Source organism: Mya arenaria, chromosome 11, assembly GCF_026914265.1.
Source record: "Mya arenaria isolate MELC-2E11 chromosome 11, ASM2691426v1".
In the NCBI taxonomy this organism is placed as follows: domain Eukaryota; kingdom Metazoa; phylum Mollusca; class Bivalvia; order Myida; family Myidae; genus Mya; species Mya arenaria.
The window spans coordinates 31,835,669-31,860,597 of NC_069132.1; the positions used below are offsets into that span (position 1 = coordinate 31,835,669).

Here is a 24,929-nt window from a genome sequence, read left to right on the forward strand (position 1 = left end):
TTCAATGTCTTTGTGTACATCTAAGATACTGGGAATTCAAAAGAAGCATGTGTTTTGTTTTTATTGCCTATTGTCTGTTTTGAAGAGCTTTTCACTGTTATAAATGGTGCATGTAGAAAATTCCATGAATGATCGAAAGCCTGAAGCTGGTGAGAAAATTGTTGCATAGAACTGTTCTTATTTGCATGAGTTTGTTCCTGCAAGAACCGGCCATGACGGCCAATGTCATGGGGAATGAGATTCAAAAGAAGGCAAAAATATTTCATTGAATCAAGTATGAAACTCAAAGGCAGCAATCATTTACTTGCATGGGAATTTGCATTCTATAAGTACTTTCTCTTTCTTAAACTAAGTACTTCAATATTTGAGAAATGGAGCTGTTGCTGAGAGCCTTATGGCATTATATGGACCAGTAAGTCAGCACTGTAAGACATTCTGCTCTATTTTGCAGCAAGTCTTTTTCTTACAATTATGATAGAACAAGTGACAAAATACCATGAAAATAGGCCTGAGATGTGTTTCAATTTGTTGTGATAATACTAAGGTTGTTTTTGAGTTGTAACATTAGTGGCAAAATAACCTTCTTGTACTCAATCTTTGTTTACAAATTTATATCAACACATTCCTAATAAATGAAGTATGTTTATTTGAATCATTCATTTAAGTGATTGAAGTTTTTGGGGTATTTTTATGGTGAATGGTCTTAAAAAGTCCTATGTAGTATGCATGTTTTCCCATTGGTTGAATTTACCAACTGTATCTCAGCAGGCATGTTCTCTGATGCCGTGACCTTTTTAACTTAAGTTGCCGTGGTGGACTTAGAATGTTCCCCCTGTGTTCTCTGTATTGTCGCATTCAGTTGTTCCATGTTTGGATTTCTAAGCTGTCAAGTGGAAATGTGATGAATTAGCTGAAGTGATATTGGTGAAAGATATCTGCAACCAAGTTACAGTTGTGTTTTAAAGCAGACCATGGTTTTAGGATGTCTGTTTAGGATTTTGATGCATTTGGAAATGCCTGAAAATACCACCGGCATCCAAATGAATTGATCTTGTCAATAATTCATGGTAAATCAACAATAATAGTTTCTAGGTTTTGCTGATGTCATCTGTTTTTTGTTTTTTTCGTTTTTAGTTGTTTGGGCGCAAGTGAGTCCAATTTTGGAGTGGTGAGTTGGTCAGAAACGGGAGTTAACTTTGGAAAAGTGTGTTGCTTTGGTAACTGATTTAGAAACTTAGTAGTTAAAGATACCTACTTATTTAATGTTACAAGCTTAAGATGCAGGAGCGACATTTACTTCTGTGTTTAATTACAGTTGCTTCCCAGTAGTTGCATACATAATACAGTCTGTTGAAATGTTTTTCTGGAAACAAGAAGTTATTGAGAAACAATGGCAGCATGTGCAGAATAATGTGGATGCAATCTATGATGACCAAATGGCTCATTTGGGAGCATACATCAAGATAACTGGAAATATGTCTTTGTTATTCCAGTTGTTAGTGATGTTATTATTGGCAACACAGATCAGTGCCATCTTAGTAGTCTTCTATGATTGCTTTAGCTAATTTTGTATAAACACCATTTTGATTGCATGTTTAGCTGGTTTTGTTTACAAAGAAAAAGAATATAGTGCCTGTGTGTCTGCAATGGTGGCAACTTTCTTTATATGACATAAAATTGTTAACACTTGGCTTTATCAATCTGGCTAAAATATTTATTGAGTTATGTCCCTTGTTTGATGTGATCATGCACTGCATTTGAAGAAGAGTTTTATTTTCCGAATATGATTATTCTGCTACACTGTGTTGATGATATTAGAACACTAGTATACTTTGTCATTGGTCCCCATCGCCTATAGATATGTTAAACTTTACAAAACATTTTGTGGCCATGTAAGACTTTACAAAACATTTTGTGGCCATGTTAGACTTTGCAATACATTTTGTGGCCATGTTAGACCTTACATGTAACATTTTGTGGCATGTTAGACTTTACAATACATTTTGTGGCCATGTTAGACTTTAAAATACATCTTGTGGCCATGTTAGACTTTAAAATACATCTTGTGGCCATGTTAGACTTTTACACAACATTTTGTGGCAAGTTAGACTTTACACAACATTTAAATTTTGGCCATGTTAGACTTAACAAAACATATGGAGCTCTAATAAGCTTGGCCATGTTAGACTTTTACACAACATTTTGTGGCAAGTTAGACTAAACACGACATTTAATTTGTGGCCAAGTTAGACTTTACAAAACATGTTGAATGTTGTTCAAGCCTTGAACTAAAGGAACAGAAAAAAGTACCCTGACTGCAAAGTTCTTATTTAATTTGGTACATTTTCTCCGTATAATTGTGATATATTAAGAATATTATTTTATTTAGTGCCAGTTCATTGATAAGCTGGCAGTTCCAGAGTGAAATAGAAAGGATTTTATTACAATCTAAGTAGCTTCGGAAATGTTTCCAAAGCCAATATTTATTCCTGCAGATAGCATGTTTTATGACTGTTATTTTGTTTCAAGGTATTCAACTTATGTTCGCTCTTCTCCACATGTATTGTCTAGTTCAATGGTTATGGAGTTGTTTTAAGAAAAAGAGGTAATCATTGTTGTAGCCACCAGGTTTCTTCAATGTCCATGTTGTTGTTCATATCTAAATTGTGCAAAATCTACGACATTGTCCATGATGTTGTTCATAGCTTTGTGCAAAAGCTACAATGTTTGGCATAACTCATTATATAAGTCATCAAAATGTAAGTGATGAAACTCCTGTTGTTCACAAAGACTTCTAAACATAAGTGACAAGTACACTACTTAAGTTTGGCATTGTCTTGTGGAGTTTAAGTACATTATGTATGAGATATGCTTGCATAATAGTTTGTTATGAATGGATTGGTAAGAAATTACTTAAAAGCTTTTCCTGTTGAGTATACAAAATGGCACCGTAAATGTTCTATTAGATGTGCATGCCCTTATAGACACCCAGGGGGTCTTTTCATGGGTCTTTTTTCTGATTCTGCAACTTGATCAATGCTTATCTTGACTCTAGCATAAAAGCATAACATCAGCGCTATTTGTAAAATTGTTAATAGCGCACCTACTACCACTACTGACGTCATGCATATAAACCCAGTGATTTTTTTGGTGCAATTTACTGCTGTCTTGAAGGCTGTTTTTTTTAGCACTTGTTCATTTTTCCCCAAAATTCATGATATTTTCCCAATCAATTGAATACTGATCCCTGTGAATGAATGAAAAAGGCATTGAATAAATTTTTAAAAAATGAACAAAATCTTGATAATACTAGCTCTTTTACAGCATAAATTATGCATAAAAAAGTAAAAACATGAATATGAGATATTATATTTGCTATTTTAGCATGATTTTGTATTTTTGTAAGGTCGAGAAAAAAAAAAACACAAATAATTTTTAAAAAAATCACTGAAAGCCATGCCCTTTCATATCATTTATCTAACACATTGTGTATGTTGAAAACAAAACAATACATTTCTCATTCCTGCCGAAAGTTGTTTACTGCTATGTTGAAACAAAGTGTTCAGTGAACCAGTCTATTGATTTACACATGTATGTAGCGTATACTGATCACTGATTGGTCAGTCTGGGTTTTTGAGTCTGCCGTAACTTTCTACGTAATAAATAATTACAATATTTAGCGTCAGTTTTTTTATATCCATGACTCTATATACTGATTATCAAATTCAGCCAATTTTAAGAAGTTTGATAAATGGGGAAATGGTCCTCTTGAGCTTGAAGGGCTCTTAAAAAGACATGTCAGGGGCATCTTATAGGACATTTATGGTATTAAGACTAGATTGAAATAGAATGTACTATTTCCCATCCTAACAAAACATTACATTGAAACTGACTGCATGCAAGCAGTCTGCCAAATTGTCTGCAAGTGTTTTATCTTCATCATCATCAGATTGCACTGGCCTGCTGTATGTTGACACTAAACCTGTTACTGTATATATACTTTTCTGGCATTTGTCTGCGGCAGGAGGAGAGACTTCAGGCTATTTTAACTATGGATTTACCTATAGATTTATATATGATGTGATCAGAAGATGGCAATAGTATTCTGACTGTTGACTGTTTCATTCACTACGAGTTTTGGAATGGTATTCATCACTCATCAGGAGTTTTTCTTGTGTTTGACAGGCTTTGACAGACTGCGATTCTATTTTACAGTATTCAGAAAATCCATGCAGCCATTGATGATTTTGCCATTCATATCAATTTTGTCAAAATATTCCCATAGAAAACAAGATGAACAAAAGTTATATATATATATGTTAATATAAATTAAATGTTGGCGAGAAGTATTTGCTATTTGAATTGTCATAATATGAGAAATGTTTGGTCAAGCCAGAATAGGGAGATTGCACTGGTCTTGAAGGTTTTGAACAAACTGACTTTGAAAGTAAAGGAGATCTGTGTTAAAGCCAACATATCCAAGCCATATTACATGCATTATCAAAGGTACTTAAGAAAAAAAGATTACTTTTCAAAATAAGTTCTACATATTAATATAAGTTGGAATCCGGTATTAAATGTTGAATAAAATAAAAGTTACATTAAAATTTCACCTTGATGATTTTAATATCAACCCAGCTACTTAAATTTGTATATGAATTGTCTGTCAAACCATATAATTTAAACAGTATTTCCGTTGACGTCAATGGTTGTTTGTATGAATAGATTGATGCACTTTTAGTTTTATCAAGCTTTAGCCATTTAAAGCTTTTAGATATGCTTACTTATATTCACCAATGTCATAAAAATTATGCAAATAAGAGAATTGCTTTGACGTACCATTAAACTATATTTAAAGCTGCATGCATGAATTTGGTTTTAAAAGAGTATAAAAACAAAATCCTTGCATTCAAGGTGAGTCCATACATACAGGGGTCCGCATTAGGGTCGTGAGACTACGAAATTGAACTTTTAAAGCCATTTTGTACTTTTATAAATGCAAAAAAAGATTATGATGATGCTATATAATGGAGTATAGAACTCCGTTAATTGAATTTTACAATACAGACTGCTTCATTTGGACATCGTTAATGTAAATAATAACCAGTCATTGATATTATACTTTTGGATAAACAAGCCCGAATTCTTATACCATTATTGCATGGCATAATTTTTTTTAAAAAGCCCTGCTATATAAAATTCAAAATTTGAGAAAGCCCGGAAGGTATTTTAGCAGTGCATGGTGTGCGGGCTTGTGATAATTTCGACCACTGTTAACTTCAACATGTTGGACCACTTAAAGCTTCTGGTTATTGACAATTTGTAAGATTGAGTGTAATTTTCTGCTTAAATTTTTAATATGCAATTAGTTAACAAAGCTGTGTAGAAAATGCATTAAATAAGTTCACAGAGGTTTTTAGCCTAGATGTTTAAAGAAAAAATGTTTACTATACTATTTATTTATATAAAGGAATTAGCTGAAAAATGTTTTAAGGAGGTCTTTCAAATATTGATTGTGATTACTGAAATATTTATCATCCTAAAATTTACTTCGCAAAAACATTTTGTTGACTGCTTAAATAAGTTTTCCATTTAAGGTTTCAAATATCTGCCCTAAACTTGGCAAATGTTCAAATGTGCGGCGGGGGAGTATGTTATCAAAACAACGATCAATTTAATGATCCATGAGTAAAGGAAGGTAATAAAAGGAAGGCTGCGTGTGCAAGCTTTTATATTTATCCTTGACAATGTGTATTTGTAATTCATTACACATAGTAGAAAAAGTGCAACAAGATATCCTTGTTTATGCAGACTGTGGTTTAAGATAATTAATGAGTCTTAATGCTTCTTAACTTAAATAAATTTAAGGTATGAAAGTGACCATAAATAAAGAAGATAAGAAGGAAGTTTTGTCCCATTTCAAAGAATTTAAAGTTCAACAAGGATGTTAGTTATTTACAATCCTACGTAGACCATCATGATGTTATCTTATTTATAAAATGATGCAAAATAGACTTCTTGTACAGAAATAATGATAACATTTTAGAATTTATTGATAATTTTTTAAAATCGAAAGCTGACAGTATTATCTTTTAAAAATATAATAGAGAACATGTTTGCTCTTTGAAAATCTTTAAAAGCTGTCTCACAACTATTAATCGATGGTATAGCCAACTAATACCATAAGAGATATTACCATTACAGTAAAAGAAATCCCTACATAATATCAAGAGGTAATGGAACATTTCAATGATAGCAGAAGTGGACATCATTGATTTACAGACATCAAACCAGACTTTCTAAAGATTTCTTCTGGTCTAAAAGAGCAGAAATATGAAACACTGTAATTAAGTCAGTTTTGAAGTGAAAAGTTATAATAAAGAGACTAAGGGAAGTTCTGTTGTGTCTCTGCTAAAATATTCACCTGGGCTGTCATTGGAGAAGCTAAATTTAGATCACTAACAAAAAATGAGTTTTTGAAGGTTTGCCAAATAGTAATAATGGAAGGTTGGAATGTAGTGGATTTACAGAGATATCCTGAGTCTCTCTCTGTGTGCCAAGTCTGTAGAAGATTAGAAGAAAAGAGAGAGGGGGGGAGAGAGAGAGAGACCGAGAAATAGATGAAGTGAAAGGTGAAAAGGTGTGTGTTCGTTAGTCTGGGGTCCTCAGGTTTATACCTGGTGAAATATATATATATATAGATTGATACATTATTCTTGGATGCCAAATTGTGTTTGGGTTAATGACTAAAATTTGTTAGAATTCAGAGAATCATTGAATATTTGCTAAATCAGAGGCCAAATTGCAATTAAGACGTTAATTACCTATTAACCTTTCTTTTATTCTGCTACAGGCTGTCAAGCATAGCATCAAGAGGTATGGGGCTGGTAGTTGTACCTCAGGGCTTGTCACAGTCATATTAGTTGTACTATTGCATTTTTGCCTGTCTGGAATCATTATTTTCTCTGTAGGTCAATGTACATTTTAAATTGAACAATTATTGTTGTCATAAAAACCGAAATCAGTGGTCACAGTTAATTCACAAGCCTTGCAGTAGTAAAATGCCTTCCAGGCTCGCTCAATATCAAAGGATTTTATTTAGCTGTCTGGGCTTGAAAGTAAGATTCCAAGCACTAGTGTAAGAATTTTGGCTTAATTGTTCATCCAAAAGACTCGTTTCGATGACTGTAAAAGGCGTAATGTTATTACAAGAAATAGCAATAAAAATCTCTTTCTTGTCCAATGCAGTAATTAATATTGTGGTTAATAAAAATGCCATATTGTCTAATAACTTGGTTAGATGTTCCAGACATGTAAGGACACAAGGTTAGAATAAAATCTGCCAAATAAAAACTTCTCAAGCATTGTTGCATGGTGGTCAAGGGAATTGAAGCCTTCTGCTAATTGATTTTTGTCATTTTGGCTACTTCAGCTGAGCGAACTCAATTTAAAAGCCTTGCAGGTTGATCAACCATTGTCAGTGATGTGGTGTCATCCTTTGGGAGGTTTCAAGAACCCTGTTTGGTTTATCTGAGACATTTAAAAGCATTTTCGGTGACCATGTTCACACCAGAAATGTCTTGGGCTCAAATGGGAATCTTGTTCAAGGGACACAACTGGTGGGTTTCACGCCATTAGTGTTACAATGGATGAACACTGTCTGCTCCAACTTTCTGTTTCGAGAAACACAGTTTCGTTCCATGAAACACTAAAATGACATTGACGGTAGAAATATGAAGAGTAAACTGTATTTTGTGCTACTTTATTTTGTGCGAAAAGTAAGTTTTTATCCAAAAATCTTATCCTGACAATTTAACATGCACTTTGGTGAAAAGATTATGAACGCTTGCACAGCCTTCTTGGAGGTAAAAGGTTGGTAGAGTTTCTTTGGTAGAAAACAGTCAAAAGATTGATAATTGTTTGTTTTTGCTAATGCACTCAAATGCTTATCATAATTCAGAAATAGTTTATAGATATTTACAATACTTGCTACTAATCTCAACCAGTTCACTAGAAAATTGATATTGATCAAATCACTCAGTTAGGCAATTACAGTATGCACTGGGTATGCACATCTGAAAGTCTGAGACTAGATTTAGTTTTGCAATGTGATGAATATAATTTCAATATCTGGAAAAGATTTTGATGGAATAATATGGAATTCACATGAAGCTTATGCATTCACCTGCAAAATTTATTTGATTGCTATTTAAGAATTGAATAGGGACGTCATTTTGCATCAATAATCCAATCAGTTTAATGGATGAAAGAGTACAAAAAAATAATCATGCGGACAATTCAGAATGATGACATTTCACTGATCATTATAAAGTCACGTATTAATCAGTGTGAAGGCTTGATTAATTTGTGTATCAATGTTGTAATTATATTCAGATACTGATAATTCATTCAAATGTGACATCCTTTCCAGCCTTTGCAGAAAATGATAATGATGAAATAGTTGATTGTGAAAGAAGAAAGAAGCTAGGGTATTTTGTTAGTCTTTATAGTGACATCAGAGGCGTGGGCTTTGATGGTCTTGGTGACCGTGTGTGTTGTTGTGCAACAACTTACAGCTTTGCCAGAGCTCAAAAACACCATTTAAGCTGCATTCTTTTCTTTTTTGTCTTGGAAATAAGAGCAAATTTTTGCGTAATATTTTTTAAATATCTGCAAACCAATGATAAAAGGTTGCTGATTGATAAGATCAGATCGCAGATTAACATTATTTATTTCCGTTCGAAAGTAAATGTGTTTTTTTTTAACTTAAATATAAAAATCTGTGAACCAATTTTTGTCAGCAGTCTTATATCGCTGGTTTCCATGGAGTTTTGCAAAAATTGGCTCGTTAATAGACAAACAATAATGAAGTTGTCAAATCATTCAATCTGTGAGAGTGCAGCTTTAAAATTATTCAACTGAACCACTTTGGTCACAATTGTTTCCAGAGACAACAGGCACATGTACAGCAAAGCCCAAAACTCTGACTTAAATATTAATCAAATTATGCCCTTTGTTTATATGAAATAACAAAGTAGCATTGGCATCTGCCCGCATCACTCTTGTCTTCATCACATTATTGATGCTGCACTATGTGATTGAGTGAAAGTGCTGAATGGTAGCGGAATCTTACTTGTAAGGAATTATAGTAGGTTTTTTTCTAGGTCTGCAATTTGGTTTTCGAGAGGGAGTTAGTTTAATTTTACCAAATTACATTACATAAAGCTGTTGATGTCAGCAATACAATAATTGTTGTGCTTAAGTTGACTGTTAATGACTTATTAAGGTTCTATAGTTTCGTGAGTAATAGAAATAGTTGAATTTAGTACCTCTGAATCTCTTGCCTTTTTTGGTGAATGAGGCATGGATTCCAATTAATTGTTATAGTAGAAAGCTTCTGACAAAATGACCCCCATAGTTCTGTTTAGTCATTGATTGGTTTATTGAGGGGATTCGCATATATGCTGGTCTGCTAGTATAGTATATAAGTATCTCGCATTTAACCCTGAGGTAATTATTATTATTTTTTTGTTACTTCTAAACAATTTATTCGGTTTAAGGCTGTGCCTGTCCCGCAGACTTCAAGGTTTAGAAGACAAAAAATAAACAATAACTATTATTACTTATTTGTAAATTTAAGTGTTTCAGTCTGGTATATATCAGATAGGTCCGTTTATAGCCACTTCATGCAATTGAAAGTTATTTTATTTTAAGATAAAAAGATTAATGAAGAGTTATAGTGCCTCAGAATTAATTTGATGGCTGTCAGGTTGGGAAAAAAATATGACACTATTTCAAGCCTCCAACATAAATGCGGCAACGCCATTGGTCCAGGACTGGTCACGCCATATTTTTCCATATTCTGTCACCAAATTTATATTGTATCAAAATGGTGTCTATTTTCCAAATCCGATGAATACTGGACAGATGAAGAAATGAAACATTTAAACATGTAAACAGGTTGTCAACATGATTCTTTCATTATGGGGTTTGTAGGTGACCCGATATGGGATATACGGGGTGCAGGAAACCATATTCGGGTTCGCTCTCATCCGATATGAATTCCTTTGCCCCGTATGTCCCATTTCAGGTCACCTACTAACCTGGTAATTTATAATATGACACTATTCCAAAAAAGCATTATTGGATTCTAAATGATTTTTTTTCGAATAAATTTATCATCTTCCTGAAAGTTCAGTTAACTGATATTATTGAATTTAATGCTTCTTCATGGACATATTTTTTTTTTTTGGATGTTCTTTATATAAATCAATATTTTATCAATATCATATATTGACCAAAAGTATGAATATAAACATATGGCTTATCATTATTCTCATTTAAAACAAATGTCTGATATTTAATATATGTATGATCTATTGTTTAACAGTAGTCTTTTTAGAGATGAAACCATAGTCATCATGCATTACCATATGTATTGATTCAACTACATATACCGATATTTTCAGGTATGATAAAGATATTTAGATCTAAATTAAAATTCACAAGAGAGACCAGAATTTTGTTGCAACGTTAAACCAACTTGTTTTGCCATGTATTGATATTTATCGGCATCGACAATAATCGATACAATCTCTCTATATATTATTCTCTATAATCGTCCCATTCCTAGTAATTTTGTGGATGACTTTCTTTGGTCTTATAGCATTTAAAGGTGGCTTGTTATTAAGTTAAGAGTTTCTTATGACAACCTTATTTATTATGTTAACTATTTTACATTTAAATATATGCATGAAAAATATATTCTTGTCAGGATGGTTATTATTTCATAATGTAATGTCAGACGTCTAATCTATTTCGGTGTATGTTTGCGTCAGAGCACTCTGACTGCCTATAGTAAATATTAAAACACCTTTATCTAAGACAGTTATTAATTCTTATCTAAGATCATCAAGGTTATTGTTTGTTCTTTACCTTGATCCACTTATTACAGAAAAAAACCTTCTCACAAAAAAACAATGCTCAACAAATTAGGCAAACACTTAACTTTGACATGTAGGGCCCTCAAAAAAAAGAAGTTCTTTTTAAAGGAGTTTATTTTTGCCTGGGTTTGGGAGAAAATAAATACTTTTGCAGGAGGGGCATAGGGCCGAAATTTTGGTCCCAAAGAGGTCCAGAAAAAAACACTGACAACATAGCTACTTGCTTACTTACCTCATTAATTGCTGACCGTCTACCTACCTACCAACCAACCTACTAACTTACTATTTTGATTTTGAAGAGTATCCATAAGTTATCGTAACTATGTTTTTTCTTTCTCTTTCAGACAGTTAATTAAGATCCACATCATCGACGATGAAGAGTACGAGAAGAATGAGGATTTCATTGTCACACTTGGCGAACCGTCCCTGACAAGACGAGGATCCGGTAAGGTTTAAATGGGTTGAAAAATAATCTACATTTAAGAGTCGAGTGCAAAAAGGTGTTTATATATTAAATTGATGCTTTTTTTGCATTTAACACTCAAATGAAATTTTAGTAGATCTTTTTTTAGAGTTTAAGAATCTTGTTAAGAGATAATGTTGCTTTTTAGTATAAAACAAAATAGTTTTACATTAGATTAAATTGTTTAATGTATTGACGGAACAGTGATATCGGAACTGTGAAAGTATTGAGACTGTTGGGGTTGGGTTGGACTAATAAATGGGTAGATTTTTGACTTTGTTTGTGGTGATGGTGTATGTTTTTGTTTGCAGTTAACAAACTGAATCATGCTTTATACAAAACATTAGATTGTTTACTTTCTAAAAATTGTATGTAGAAAAAATAGTCAATAGAAATTAATATGATTTGTTGTTAGTTTGTTGATTTTTTTTTTTGATTTTTTTGTAAAAAAAAAAAGTAGTTAATTATAAAATTTGTATGTTATATATTATAATTAATCATTTATTAAGTATTGGTATAACCAGCTGTGCTAAATTTGTTAGATAAACAGTTAATGATGATATGTCAGTGTTATAATTCTTAGCATTTTGAGCTATGTCTTTGACTTGGCACTCAAATGTTTGCACACATTATAATATAATCAGGTTCTGTAAGTGAAATGCATTATCTATCATGCTAATTGGCAGATAATTGGGTTCACTAAAAGTCTAGACATTAGAAAATGTACGGATTGTAACGTTTTTTATTGTATTTTGTACAAAAAGTATATTTATATTTTTACAATATAAGTTCTAAATTACCTGCTTAAGGTCAGAGTAATCGCTTAGTTTCCACATATTGTTGGGATGATATATATAAACTATATAAAAGGCTGTCTTATACAGTCTTTAGAATGGGGATTTTTGGAAGTTTCTAAAGTTTTGACTTTTTAAATAAATAATCTGCATTTCATCCGTAATACAAAATCTGCCATTGCTAATAACTATAACTGTTTGTATGTTTTGCATGTCCAGCTAGCTTGAATGTCTATGTATGGGCTGATAAGCCCCCTTTGGCTGTTTGTTTACTGTTTTACATGTTACCTTGTCTTGCAGACCTGGACTCAAACGAGGACAACGAGAGTGAGTATTGCGGGAATGTCACCGTTGTAATGCCACAGTCAACACACAGCAAACATTACCCCTACACTCTGTACCTTTTGTACCCAACAAATACTCTGCTCCATGTTTCACTTGCAGACAAATTAGGCATTACGTCTTAAAGATTTTGCATTACATGATATTGGTTGGAACTATAATATGCATCACTCCTAAATTTGAAAGTTAATTGAAATCCTTCTGTTTAATCTTTATTTTAAACAGCTACTTTCCACATATATTAACATGTAATGAAATGATTTTTTTCAAAGGAGATCAAAAAGGTTAATTAAACAGCTCAGTCCCAATCCAGTTTCAAGAAAAATGTGCCTTAATTTTTGACAGGTCAAAATTGTTACCTCCCCTACATGTCAAATATAAGTGTTGTCCTACATTGTGCTAAAAGTTGAATGAAAGTGTTCCATTCCATATCAAGTTGGAGTAATTCCCTGCATATCAAAGTGGAATTGCTTCCCTACAAGTAAGAGTTGAGTGCTCCCCTGCATATTAAAGAATGGTGCTCTACTACATGTCAAAGTTGAGTGCTCCCCTACAATCTAAGTAAAGTGCTCTCCGTTTAGGCAAATTTGAGTACACCCCTATATGTCAATGTTGCGAGCTCCCTAACAAGACAAAGTTGTGTGCTCCCCCACATGTCAAAGTTAAGTACTCTCCAACAGGGCAAAGCTGAGTGCCCCCCTACATGTCAAAGTTATGTGCTCCCCAACAAGGCAAAGCTGAGTGCTGCCCCACATGTCAAAGTTATGTGCTCCCCAACAAGGCAAAATTGTGTGCTGCCCCACATGTCAAAGTTATGTGCTCCCCAACAAGGCATAGTGGTGTGCTGCCCCACATGTCAAAGTTACGTGCTCTCCAACAAGGCAGTCGTGTGCTGCCCCACATGTCAAAGTTATGTAATCCCCAACAAGGCAAAGTTGTGTGCTGCCCCACATGTCAAAATTATGGGCTCCCCAACACGGCAAAAGTGTGTGCTCCCCCACATGTCAAAGTTATGTGCTCCCCAACACGGCAAAAGTGTGTGCTGCCCCAAATGTCAAAGTTAAGTGCTCCCCAACAAGGCAAAATTGTGTGCTGCCTCACATGTCAAAGTTAAATGCTCTCCAACAAGGCAAAGTTGTGTGCTGCCCCACATGTCAAACTTAAGTGCTCTCCAACATGGCAAAGTTGTGTGCTGCCCCATATGTCAAAGTTAAGTGCTCTCCAACATGGCAAAATTGTGTGCTGCCCCAAATGTCAAAGTTAAGTGCTCTCCAACATGGCAAAGTTGTGTGCTGCCCCACATGTCAAAGTTAAGTGCTCTCTAACAAGGCAAAATTGTGTGCTGCCCCACATATCAAAAGTTCTGTGCTCCCCAACAAGGCAAAGTTTAATGTTTGCTACAAGTCACAGTTAAGTTCTCTCTTACATGTCAAGATGAAGTGCTATCCATTTGTTGAGTGGTTTCCTACAAAGCATAAGTGCTGTCCAAAGACAATATATAGTGTATCTAGTCAGGTTTCTCTCATTTTGTGCACCAAGATGCACCTTGGCTGGTCAAAATGATCTTTTTGTTTCCCGTAAAAGGTTATATTTGTTTGCACATGGCAGTATGCAGGGCTTTTTCTATAGTACCCACGGGTCCGACTATCGGACCCATTCCCAAAGCAAAATATAAGATATTTTTCCCAATCTTCAGAAAAAAATCCCAATCAACATTAAAAAAAATAAAAAAAAATGTTTTATTTTTATTTTTTTTATTTAGAAAGTCTTTTTACATGTACTGGATCATTTTCAACATCATATCAATTATGTGATGTAAAGTTTCTTTGTTAATTGAATTCGGAAATCATTGATTTTCATCACATTCAGATATCTGTATAAAATATTATCTGTCATGTTTAATTTATTGCAATAGATATTTACACCCAAGGATTGATATTTCAGCCATTTTGGGTCTTTTAAAGGGAAATGAACTAAAATCAAACCATTTCCTAATTTGCTGGAGACTAGACAGCTTTTTCTTTTAACTGTAAAATTTCCCAATTTTGGCATTTTCACGACGCAAAATTTCCCAAAATGTCTAGGGTCTTTTTCCCAAATTGGGCAGAAAAAGCCCTGGTATGAGTTTTAAGCTCTTAAAACGATAATTTACTGTCCTTATAATTAACAGTGTTACTTTTTGATATGGAACAGGTTTTCATCTTTGAATTTAATAGCTTGATCAAGCTCTAGTTCTTTTTAGTTTGTTGGGTGCAAAAGGTCAGGTGAGAGGATGTAGGCTGTTGTGTGGCTCTACGTGGTACCTGTAATATGACTGTACTTAGAAACCACTGTCTGAAATCACCCAAGGGCTGGCTGCCAATCAAAAGGCTATGGGTCTGGCAAAAAGCCGGGCCCCAACACTTTTTTAGGCCCCTCCCCATTTTGTATAGCTTCGAGATGTTCCATGTTCAGTTGCTGTATTTGTGGTGTAAATTATTTTGTTGAACAAATTATTTTGTGTGTTCATTGGTAGAACCCAATGATTATTATTTATTATAAGGCTTGAGATCTTTTGTATACAATGAGTTTTTGGACTGTGTTATTTGACAGTGCTTGTATAACAGTTTGTAGCTGGAGAGTTCACCCCCCCTTTACAGATTTAATTAAGTTTTAGTGATATATAGTCGAAACCTGTTAGCTCGATATCCCAAGGACTGGCCAAAAACTTCGACCAAGGCAAATATCAAGCCAAGCGGAAATGCTTCCAAAGAGTAAAAAAAAAATTGGCCCTTAGTTGTATCAAGTTTTAGCCAACAAGGAAATCGAGCCAAGTGATAACTAGCCTACAGGTTTCGACTTAACATCAATTTGATTAAGGTATTTTTCATCTTCGCTATATAAGGTTTTGGACACCGAACAGCAATTGTTGCGAATTTTGCGGTGCTGGAAAATTCCGTCTGGCACACTTCATGCCAGATGACTTTAACGCAACAAAGCGCCTTTTACTTTATGAACATTCAATGTGTGATTGAATATATAGTTCTACTATATCATTTGATTACAACATAAAACAGAAAATAAATAATCATTAAAAATGTGACTTTAGAGTCAGCATAGATCTAAATTACTTCGCGTCATGATGTCCATCAACAACTATTCATGAGCTTTTTGATGAACTGTACAAAAATATAATATTTTATGCCTTTTTTCTCAAACTGATAAGGCATGCAAGGAAAAGATCGAGTTTGTTTCTGTCTGGATACAAACATCTGAACCTCAGACTCGCTCACAGTTTTGCTGGTGCAACGGCAAACCTTGTTACCGTCTTACGCAAGTGCCCTCGATTTTCCTTTCCGAACTGGAAACTAGTAGATATTATTAATCTTTAGACTGGTTTTCATTTGCCGTTATCTTTAAATTATTCCATGACATGGAAATCATAACTGAAGCTAAAGAAGCGTGCTAAGATGTTATACATTATTGTTTTTATTGTGCAAGGCGTGAGCAGTAAAAGCATGATTCCTTCAGCTTTGCAAATACACATTTGCTTGAGCAAGCAGAAAACCCGTTGCATGAATGTGAATACATTATTGTCGATGAATGTATTCTGGAGTTCTGATTCAGTAATATTTCTATGATCATGTACTCTGGACTGCTTGAGAACCTTAGCTTGAGAAGCCAAGCATTTTGCGTAGGTTTAATGTCAATTTGCAGCTTGCATCTGATCAACGTTGAAGCATGTTCACGTTTTGTTCTGTATGCAAGAACATGCTTTGCTAACTGATAGCATTGTTAGGTTTTATGCAATCATTAGACACAGATGTGGCTTGACTTTAATGTTAAGCAAGTCAGTTTTGTAGGTTTTGTCATAAAAACTATGACAGGTTCTTTTGTCACTGCCAGAGAAAATGTTTGTTTCTTTTGTTAAATTATAAATCAGTTTGTCTTCAGATTGTTTTTATTGTTCCAAGATCAGCAGACCATTATTCCAGTTTAGAAAGTTCAATATTTTACTCTGTCTGTATATCAATATGTGTCTGCTTTGTAGTAATAAATAAATTGACACATTGGTTGAAATTACCACAGGCCCTGCAAGGGTAAAATACTCGCTTGCTCTAAATCTGAGGGCTTGTTACAATTTCTTAAGCCACATAATTATGCTTATTTTGGCTCTGACAGATGGATTAATTGACAATGCTGGTTTAGGCATTGACAGATGGATGAAAACCTCTTGTTTTGGCTCTGACAGATGGATTAATTGACAATGCTGGTTTAGGCATTGACAGATGGTTAAAACCTCTTGTTTTGGCTCTGACAGATGGATTAATTGACAATGCTGGTTTAGGCATTGACAGATGGATTAAAACCTCTTGTTTTGGCTCTGACAGATGGATTAAAACTTCTTGTTTTTGCTCCGACAGATGGATTAAAACTTCTTGTTTTTGCTCTGACAGATGGATTAAAACCTCTTGTTTTGGCTCCGACAGATGGATTAATTAATGATGCTTATTTTGGCTCCCACAGATGGATTAATTGACAATGCTTGTTTAGGCATTGACAGATGGATGAAAACCTCTTGTTTTGGCTCTGACAGATGAATGAAAAATTTTGTTTTGGCTCCAACAGATTGATTAGAACTTTATGTTTTGGCACCGACAGATGGATTAGTTAATGATGCTTAATTTGGCTCCCACAGATGGATTTAAACTTTTTTTAGGGTTAGACAGATTGATTAAAACTTCTTGTTCAGGCTGTGACAGAAGGATGAAAACTTCTTGTTTAGGCTCTGACAGATAGATTAAGAAATCTTGTTTAAGCTGTGACAGATGGACGAAAACCTCTTTTTTTAACTTTAACAGATTGATTCATAAATCTTGATAGGCTGTTACTGATGGTTTTAAAAATTTTGTTGGCTCTAACAAATGGTTTTGCTCTTTGAAATTGTTTCTGTGTAGTTACAGTACACTCAATGAGTTAGACCCACTTTCCTCGCTCACTCAGAGGGATAAAGTCGATGATCGCGGATTTCCTCCGAAGGTAAAACTGTAGCCCTTGCTGAAATCCCCCCCGAGTTCTTCCGAGTGGCTGGCTTACCGCTGAGTTGAATATGAACGATAGCGTTGAGAATCGTCTGATTTTATGATCCCGCAGCGGAACTCCCGAGTCTAATCAGATAAGCAAGAAATCATTCTTGTTTAGAAGTTATTTATTTTTATGCTTATACACATTGTTAAGTGTAAAAGATTCTTACATGTACCAATGTTTAATCTGTATTTGTGTCCGTAAACGCCAATTGAATATTGTCTTGAATAATAAACATTGAATCATTAAAGTATTGCCACTAATTTTATTGCATCGTAAAGCAGCCGACTATTTACATGATTCTGAACCATGACCTCTGACTTCAAGCGCGTGATCAATACAATGTAGAATATACTATTTATTATTGGTGGTTAAAAATAGCTATGACGTTTAATGGAATTTTCCACAGAAAATGTGGCAAGACAGCCTTCAAAACCATGCGCTGTGAACTTTGAACACATGTTTGACCTCCTGATTTTCCGAAAATGTGTAACCTAGCCTTTCTCGGATGAAATGTGTTTATCAATTCTGTATTCTGTCATTAGCAAAAACACGTTTATAAGATGCATGTGCAACTAGTGAAATATGACTGCATTCTTGTGGTAAGCTAACTTCATGCAAAACGGGCAGAGGAAAAAAAATAAGCAATTTACTGGAACCGTCATAATTTTTTGAAAATTTTAATAAAAAATAAAATAACTTTAGCGTTGATTCTTATCAAGTGTCCGCAGAGTTTCCCAGAGTTAACCCCTCCGAGGAACGCTGAGTTCGTTATTCTTCGGTCAACTGATCACCCTCCGAAGGCCTTAAATTCAAACTTTGAGGAACGCGGACAGTCGATAAAATTGTGTTGGCCGCGATAGCGAAAATCCGCAGAGGGAAAGGGAAAGTGGGTCTAACTCGTTGAGTGTACTGTAGTTACGCAACTTGAACCTGCTTCATTCAAATACAAAATAGGAGATTATTTATAAAATAGCAGGTTACCAGAGTACTTTTCTCAGATATACATCTATATCGCCATGGAGTTGGGCTTTGATGTGATATTGATGACTCCTGTGGGTAATGATGACTTCACAGAAAGTACATCACAGGCCTTTTCACTGATGGTATTTTCACACATGGTGCACTTGTTATTATAGTATATAGCTGTGGTGGTGTCACATTCGGTAATTTCAGTCTGTAATTATGAATATATATTGATTGAATGTCCTTGCCATTTCATTCTTAGCCCTTCTGTTTCTCGTAAAACAGAAAGTCATGGTAAGCCTTGGTGTCATTACTTCAACCTTGACCGTAACAAAAAGCATTCAAGATAGATTCAAATGAAACTTGGTTAACATGTTGCCAGAGACTTAACACTGATGATGCATAGCTTTAATTATTGGTAAGTTATACTAAATATTTTCCAATTGAGGAACAACAGCTGAGCGTTTGGTTTGTTCCGCAGCACTCTTGTCTGCAACATTGAAAAACAATCCAATGGTAAACCATCAGATGTTCAAAAATTGATCATTTTCAATCACTGTAAACATAAAGCAATCAAGAAACAGCATCTTTGTAATGTAATTCTGTTTTCTGAAAATTGAAATTTACTTACGTTCAGTCTATAAAAGAATGAGAAATTGACCGTGTGTTTTTAAGAAGAAATAAAATGAGATACTGTCGAAGAGTTTCCTCATTGTTGTGGCTGTTGGTGAGGCACAAAATCTTTATTGTTGACCATTGACATGAAGATAGTACTAAGGTTTACAACGACAATCTACTTTAATATGCAATTACATCATTCTGTCTAAAACATTTTTGGAGTTCTTCCCCTTAGTCAGCTGAGAAAAACAGAATAGTGTTAATGACATGGCTTGTGCTATTGATCTTGCCAAATGTAGAAAATCTGTCAATAAGATCATTTCTGTAACATACAGCTAGACCATTTGACCTTTTCTGAAAAGTATTCTTTGCAGCCATCCCATGTGGCAAGCCATGTATTGTCTTCAGCATTATTGTTATCTATACAGCTGTGGATGTTAGGTTGTTCTTGTCAAATTAGACGGAAGAAGTCGTCTTTATGTATGTGGTTTGGGTTTCTTTTGTCAAATTAATGGAATCTCTTGTCTAAAAGCAATTACGTCAAGCGCCATTTTATTGAATTGGTTGGTTAACCTTTTTTTCTTAGTCCTTCTGGAGTTTCCTTCTGGAATTGATAAACAATACTTTTGATTAGAAACTTGAGGAAATTAATAGGAAATGAAATTGATCTACTAGGAGAGATAGCAGGCTGTTTTGTGTGATGTTAGGCAATCGTGGGGTAATGTGAAACAAATACTGATTTCTTCGGGAAAGGGCCAAGTAGTTTTGGACCCTAAGGACAGAATTTGGTAACTCGAATTGCTTATTCGTTCAATGGCAAAAAAGTTCAGTCTGTAGCTGCTCAAAATTGGTAAGAAACTGGTGGCATTACTGAAGCAAATGTATAAAGATATAGACATAAAAACTGCACAGATTCAGTTTTTCATCACCCTGGCTCACAAAACTGAGAGGTATGCTTTTGATAAACTTCAATGGCTCATTTTTTTGAGAATTATGCCCCTTTATGAAGTTTCAAACTAGTTCGTACCCTGCTAGTGTTGCACTTGTAAGAACAGCATTTATGATCTTGCATCAGTGGTGTGTTAACTTTTCATGTTCTTAAGGAGGAATTAGGTTGTAAAATTCAGCCTCTCTGTGGTTGAAGCTTCATCTTTAATTCCTATAGCTGTTACTCCTTTCAAGCCGTAATGGTTATTAGATTCATAATGTTATACATTACAAAGCACTTATAATTGCTATGAATAATCTTCTGCCAATAACACCCCCATTCCCTTGAAGATAAGCACATTACTTGTTTCTTTCACATAATTACCAGTCAGGTTGGGCCTCGATGGTACACACGACAATACATAATATTGACTGCTCTTGGGGAGTTCTTACTCCTGTCTCTACATATCTAGATGATCTGTGATTTATGTGGACAGAACTACAATGCTGGATGCCAAAAAGTAAATTACTTTCATATGATTTCAATTTATACCTCAGAAATAGCTGTTTGGAGAGAATTCTTAGATGTACACTTTCCATTGATTGTTTTAGCCTATTTGAGGTTTCACTGTCATTTACAGTAATGGCGACTATAAATTAATTGCTAGATTAAGCCCCCCCCCCCTTTCTTTTCCATCGTACATTTAATTTTATTGACTCAAATAAAAATGTTGAACTAGGGTCTGTACTTGCATTACAGTCCAGTACTGTCTGGGAACAGCGTTAATTCATACATTTTTTTTAATTTGTCATACTTTGTTATTGAAGTAAAGTAGATTTTATTTCATGATCTCTTGGCCCAAAAGGGTAAACTTATTTTTTTAGCCATTGTCACCAATATTTATATAGAGTTGGGTCACATCTTAAACCAATGTGATTAAATAGTATTGATATGTTATTGCAATAAACGAGAGTAAACATTGACAGTTATGTCTCTCAGGAGTACCGCTCTGGCACTATTTATTGGGCGCAAGGAGGTCATTGCCATGAAAATACTGGTTAATATTGATCAACACTGACCAGTAGAGGTTGGCCAGTATAAAGGCATTGACAGTGGCATTGATCTGTGTCATGTTAATTTGTTTAGTCAGCTCAAAAAAAAAATTCATCTGCACTACTGTTCCCACAATTGTAGACGATTGCTGTCAATAAGGCTTTGTTCATCCTATTGCGGGAATTTGTCAGGGTTGCATTTCGGGTCCATCACTTCTTGAGGCTGAGTGTAAGCCTATCATTAGTTTGGCTGACATTGCTAAGGCTTCAATTAATGAGACTGAGATTTTGTGTTTTCAGTTTAAAGATTTAATGGCATTATTTCTGGGTGCGCTGACAGTCTGAATCGACCTCAGCTTTAAAAAATAAAGGTGTATAACATGATTTTTTTTTAAAAATATGCAAGTTGTTGTCAAAATATTTTGAAATGAGGCCTTTTTTGGCACATTCTGGTATTTAAAATAAAAAGTGTTGTTCCACTCTAAATAAATTCACTTTTGAAATGTTGAATTAAGGCAAAGTCTAGCTTGAATGCAGTGAAAACGACCTTTTTTTGTACTGAAAACTTCATGTCTTCTCCCTGGGTCTTGGTATGTATTGTTCTGATTTCAAGAGATATTTGACAGGGAACTGAATAATGTGTCATTACTCCTATGTTTTATTCCCAAACCATGATGATTATATTCTTCTTGATCAGAAATTATTGCGATATAATCTCATTTTAATATTTTTCCCCCAAATATGACTAAATAGCACGCCATTACTGTGTTTTTATCCTCAGAAGAAGAGGGCGATAGTTCGATCCATATTCTCCGCAGAAAAACGGCAGATAAGTATTACCCTCGGATGTTTTGCCGACCTTTTTTGCACAGTGGCTGAACCGACTTTGCTATTTGATTGGCTGATCATGTCCGGCTTTTAGACATAGTGTTATATGACCATTGGGTGCATCTTTGTAAGGGTTCAATTTTCAAATCCAGCAGTTTATTAGGATATAAAAGACTTTAAGCAATGAATAACATACATGTATAAATATTTGTATTGTTTTCAGATGACTTTGTAAATTTTTTACTGTATCCTATCCTTTTAGTAAAAATGACAGGTCATGGTGCCCATTTTAAAGTATTTTTAGGGTGTGAGACAATAAAGTAATAATGTGATATACTGATTATATTATTTTTTTTATGTCCATGAAAGTGAATTACCATTCTGTTAATAATTATGAATGAAAACTCCGGCCCCAATTTCACTGAACATCTTAAGTCCCGTATAATGCGTTTAGGCTAAGCTCACTATTTTTGTTTATGTATAATTTGTATAATATTTACACTCTTTAGAAAGAAATTATCTTTATGATAATCACAATAAACTTCATTTTCTTTTCAGTAAATTCAATGTTAAGTACTATATTTGGCTTAATTTGATATGCTAGTTTGTAACCATTTGGGGCCTCTTTTTCTACTACTTAATTACAAATTGACAATGAAACTTTCTGTATTCAAATGTAGGATATAATGTGGTCATATTTCACAGATGTTTTTTTTTCTTCCATTTTATAGATGTTATGAATAGAAAACACAGGAGTAGATGTTATGAGAATTCAAGTTTGGCTTAAAATGTAACAATATGTAAATTATGCATTAATTATGCATCGCTGTTGAGCTTTTCTCTAATAATTAATTAGCATGGCTGAAGAATGACAAGCTACAGATAAATTATTATGTAACAGCTACTGACTAAAAGAATAAATAATTTGTAATGTATGTTAGCAAACTTAAGAAAAAAATGGTTAAACCTAGATTGTGACATTGACTTGATGTGTTTGTTATACTTAGATGATAATGTACAGAAATATAAGAAAAACATATTATCCCAATCCTTCAAAGTTGTTATGGCAAGATAGTGATGTTTTTTTCGTGATTGTTTGTGTGGTTATCATGTCATGCATGTTTCTTCAATGTTTCAACTTACCCCGTTCACGATTTCCTGAGGTAGAAGGCCACTAAACTATAAAGAACCCCTTCTAGGGCTTGTAGGAATTTTGTGTCCCTGAATGTTTTATGCCTGTTAGCTCGTCTCATATTTAAAAGAGAAAACAAGTGTCAACTTTATCATCATGGTCAGCAACAGCAGCAGCAACAGCAGCAGTGTGGTTAACTTTTGTGCATATGTATTTTACAATTCATTTCGAACATCCAGCTACTCCATTAGGTAGTGCTTCGGTGAGGGTCATGTGGTAGCTTTTATATCTGAAACCTTTCTTCTTACTTTATTATTGATATTTCCTCCATTCTGTCATGTTCGTTACAATATAATATGTCAGTTTCTTAAGCTTTATTAAAGCATGGATTGTGTATAGAACTTCATAAATTATTATTTATTCAGTGTTTTATACATACTATTAAGACTGTGTGTCCTTAATACACTGACACAGTAAGAAATAAGATTTATCAAGGAGAGTCCAGTCTCTAGATGAATTGATCTTTTATATAGGAGAGTCCAGTCCCTAGATGAATTGATCTTCAATACAGGAGAGTCCAGTCTCTAGATGAATTGATCTTTTATATAGGAGAGTCCAGTCCCTAGATGAATTGATCTTCAATACAGGAGAGTCCAGTCTCTAGATGAATTGATCTTTTATATAGGAGAGTCCAGTCTCTAGATGAATTGATCTTCAATGTAGGAGAGTCCAGTCTCTATATGAATTGATCTTCAATATAGGAGAGTCCAGTCTCTAGATGATTTGATCATTTATATAGGAGAGTCTAGTTTCTAGATGAATTGATCGTCAATATAGGAGAGTCCAGTCTCTAGATGAATTGATCTTCAATATAGGATCAATATAGGAGCATCCAATTTCCAGATGATTTGCAGAATTGACAGGAGATAGAAAGATTACTAGCAAATATTATTCATTGTTAGCTAGACTGTTTCCAGAGAAAGAAAATTGAGATATTGTGATAGCCTGGGTTTTGTTGGCATTTAACTTTTGCCATATCTAAATAAAAAAACTGTTGAAGATATTGAAATGAAGTTTGGTACACATGTCGCCAGAGACTTTACACACATTTGTAGCAATGCTTTTAACCTGAATATAGCTATTGTTGAGATAAGCCCCTTTCTCTTTACGTAAGTAAAAACAGACGAGCGTCATGGACTCTATGCTGCTCTTGTTGATGACCATTATAGTGCTAACTTGCTAGGCCAGCTGCCATTCATTAAAAACATCTCAAAATGCTGAACAATGACGAAAGAAACATTAAGTGAAATGCTTTGCCACCTCTTCATATAATGAGTTATGTCCCTTTGAAAATCTGTTCAGAAGCTGATATCTTCCAATACAAATTTCGCACCCAGAATAAATGTGGGAAAATGTGACCTGAGAATGTACATGTACTTAAATCAATTGTGATAAAGACAATAAGATTAATAAGTAATTAATAATGAACTGGAAAAAGTAGTTGTTTTTCTGTATGGATTGATGTATTACATCAGTTTCTTTGTACCTGTTTATTTTTTGCTGCTGTAATGTATATATCTATGCCCAGAAATAGACCAAGTCAGATATGATTAATTAGCAAATTAGTGTAAGTGTAAAAGACTCAAGTTAAGTCTGTAGTAATGAAATACCTATATTCAGCTATCTGTTCTGGACTGAAATAATTCGCAGAGAAATGCTGTAAGACTTTTTATATTTTATATACTTATACAAGCTGTAAAGGACATATGATTTTAGCATGGTTTTATTTTTTTCATTTT

The 24,929-nt window shown here is 34.1% G+C and overlaps 1 protein-coding gene across 4 annotated transcripts in view; it reads left to right on the top strand.

Moving 5' to 3' along the window:
• LOC128209796 (sodium/calcium exchanger 3-like) overlaps positions 1-24,929 on the top strand; it is a 73,149-nt gene that overhangs the window by 13,722 nt on the left and 34,498 nt on the right. For 2 of the 4 annotated variants that reach the window (XM_052914006.1, XM_052914008.1), the window contains exons 2-3: positions 11,288-11,388; positions 21,952-21,995. In XM_052914006.1, the coding sequence (XP_052769966.1) occupies positions 11,288-11,388; positions 21,952-21,995 (145 nt within the window). Of the gene's footprint in view, positions 1-11,287; positions 11,389-12,500; positions 12,528-21,951; positions 21,996-24,929 lie in introns of all 4 variants that reach the window. The other 2 variants (XM_052914007.1, XM_052914009.1) reach the window with 2 other exon arrangements.